General features: G+C 69.5%; 1 protein-coding gene across 1 annotated transcript in view; it reads right to left on the bottom strand.

Moving 5' to 3' along the window:
• LGR6 (leucine-rich repeat containing G protein-coupled receptor 6) overlaps nt 1–2,208 on the bottom strand; it is a 75,595-nt gene that overhangs the window by 10,361 nt on the left and 63,026 nt on the right. The window contains exons 10-12 of the mRNA XM_010831120.1: nt 2,186–2,206; nt 1,421–1,489; nt 604–675 (exon numbers count right to left, since the gene is read on the bottom strand). Of these exons, the coding sequence (XP_010829422.1) occupies nt 604–675; nt 1,421–1,489; nt 2,186–2,206 (162 nt within the window). The remainder of the gene's footprint in view (nt 1–603; nt 676–1,420; nt 1,490–2,185; nt 2,207–2,208) is intronic.

The following is a 2,208-nucleotide window of genomic DNA, read 5'->3' as shown; positions in this document are numbered from 1 at the left end:
CTGAGGCGCCGGCAAGGCCCGCATGCTGCCGCGCCAGCTGGCCGAGGCTCAGGCGTGGAGCTGACGCCCTTGGGGATCCCTTGGCAACCCCTCATCCCGCTGAGGCACAGGAGGGGACAGGACCCCCAAGGACGCACCGCCTGTTGGTGGCAGGCTGGACCCCGTCTTGAGCCGGGGGCGGCAGTGAGCACCCAGGCCCAGCGGGACCCCTCGCCCGTGACTGAACACTGAAGCACCTCTGAGGTCCCGGAAGGGCGCATTTTCCTTCATGGACTCGGAAAACTTACTAGAACCACTCCAGAGGGACCTGCCAGGTGCCTCCCACCCTCCGAAACGTCCCCAGATGACAAGCAGGAGGTCAGGACCACTGAAGGGAGAGCCGGGCCTTGCCTGGCAGGAAGTGGCGCAGCTGGGCCTCAGACCTGGTCTGACTATGATCACCCGGGCTGCTCCCGGAACTGGGAGAGGCCGCCCGGTCACTCCTGGGCAGCTCTCTCAGCCAGAGCTCCCCCACCCACCAGGAAGAGCAGAGAGTGCCCCAGGGGCGGAGGCCGGAGGGGCTGGGCCGGGCCACGGCCACGGGGAGGGCAGGGAAGCACTCACAGGACACGGAGCCTGGGCAGCTGCTGGCACATCCCTGGGGGCAGCCGCTGGAGCCCTGCGCGGGTCAGCGTCCTGCAAGGACGACAGGCCTGCACCGAGCCGCCTCCGCTTGGCCTGCTGCTGTCTGGAGCTCGGCACCGACAGGAGTTGGGGCCCAGGGCGGGGGTGCCTCGGAAGGAGGGGGCCGTCCTGCAGCCACACCCCCACCACGCCCCCCAAGGGTCCCCATGTCCCCACCACACAGGGGCTGGACTCTGCAGCCCGCGTGGGGCCACGGACAGGTGTGCACGGAAACCCAGCCCATGTGGGGCAGGGGACCCCAGCCCCTTGCCTGTGCCCCTGTGCACAGAGAGCTGGTAGGGAGACCCGGGGAGTAGGGTAGGGGCGGGCAGGCTGGGCACCGCTGTCCCGAGAAGAGCTGAGCCAAGGGCATCCTCGGGGAGCACGCCGTCCCTCAGGGGAGCTTCCAGCTCGGGGTCCCCTGACTGCTTGGCCCTTCTCTCACAGTGAGCGGGGGGCCCGCTAAGCTCTGAGGACCCCCCACACCCCGACACTACAGGACCTTAGGTGGGAGCCAGGGGGCCAAGGAGGTGGGCGTCACAGCCCTCCGCCCCTCACAGGTCCTCTGCGCTCCTCCGTGGGTTAGGGACTCTGAGAAACCCCAGGATGGGAGTGGCCCCCTCCCCCAAAACTGCCTGCCCTGCCCCTAGCAGAAGCGGTGTGGGCCCCTGGCCAGGCTGGAGCAGACGGCCAGACCTCGGGGAGCCTAGTCTGGGGGATCTGGGGGCTGAGGGTGTGGTGGGGGGCATCCACTCACAGGCTCTCCAGGCTGGTGGTACCTCTGAGGTCTGGGAACTCCTGGATGTCCGTGGCACCATTCAGGGAACTGGGGGCAGAGCATCAGAGGCCAGAGAGTGAGGTCGGCATCCAGGGGTCCCCCGACCTCCCACCAGTGACCAAAGGGAAAGGTCAGCATTCAGGGGGCCCCCGACCCCCAGCCACTGACCAGAGGGCGAGGTCAGCATCCAGGGCCCCCCCGACCTCCCACCAGTGACCCTGGACCTTCTGGTCCCGGGGGAGGCAGACGCCCAGGAGGCCAGGTCAGCTCCATCCAGCCTGGCCCAGGTGAGGCCCGTGGGACCTGCCCCGTTTCAGAGCAGTGGCCTGCGTGCTTCTGGGGAAGTTCTGGCTGCAGAGGCTGCTCCCTGGAGCCGGGCAGCGGGTCTGCCCGAGGGTCACTGCTGGTACCCTCTGCACCGGGCACCCCAGCCCAGGGGCCATACGGCCCGCATGGGACAGGAGCCCAGCAGAGCGTGCGCTGCCCGACCCAGAGGAGCCCTGGGCTTGCGCCCAAGCAAGACGGCCTGGGGCCCAGCGCCAGCCTCCAGGTGAGGCTGGGGGCGCGTGAAGGTGCAGCCTGTGCCCCACAGACTCGGGGCGGTCCCAGGCTGCCGTGTGCGCAGTGTCCCGAGAGAGGCTCTCTGAAGACCCACACGTGGGGCGCCCGGGGGTCGAGGCCGAGGCTCCGGGGCCACACAAGCAGGATCCCGACCGGGGGATCGAGGAGGGGGCGCCAACTCACAGGGTGTGCAGCCCAGGCAGGTG

The sequence above is a fragment of the Bison bison genome, unplaced genomic scaffold, assembly GCF_000754665.1.
Source record: "Bison bison bison isolate TAMUID 2011002044 unplaced genomic scaffold, Bison_UMD1.0 scf7180017864524, whole genome shotgun sequence".
Taxonomy (NCBI): domain Eukaryota; kingdom Metazoa; phylum Chordata; class Mammalia; order Artiodactyla; family Bovidae; genus Bison; species Bison bison.
Note: the sequence above shows the minus strand (reverse complement) of the source record. Positions and strands in the feature narration are given on the sequence as shown.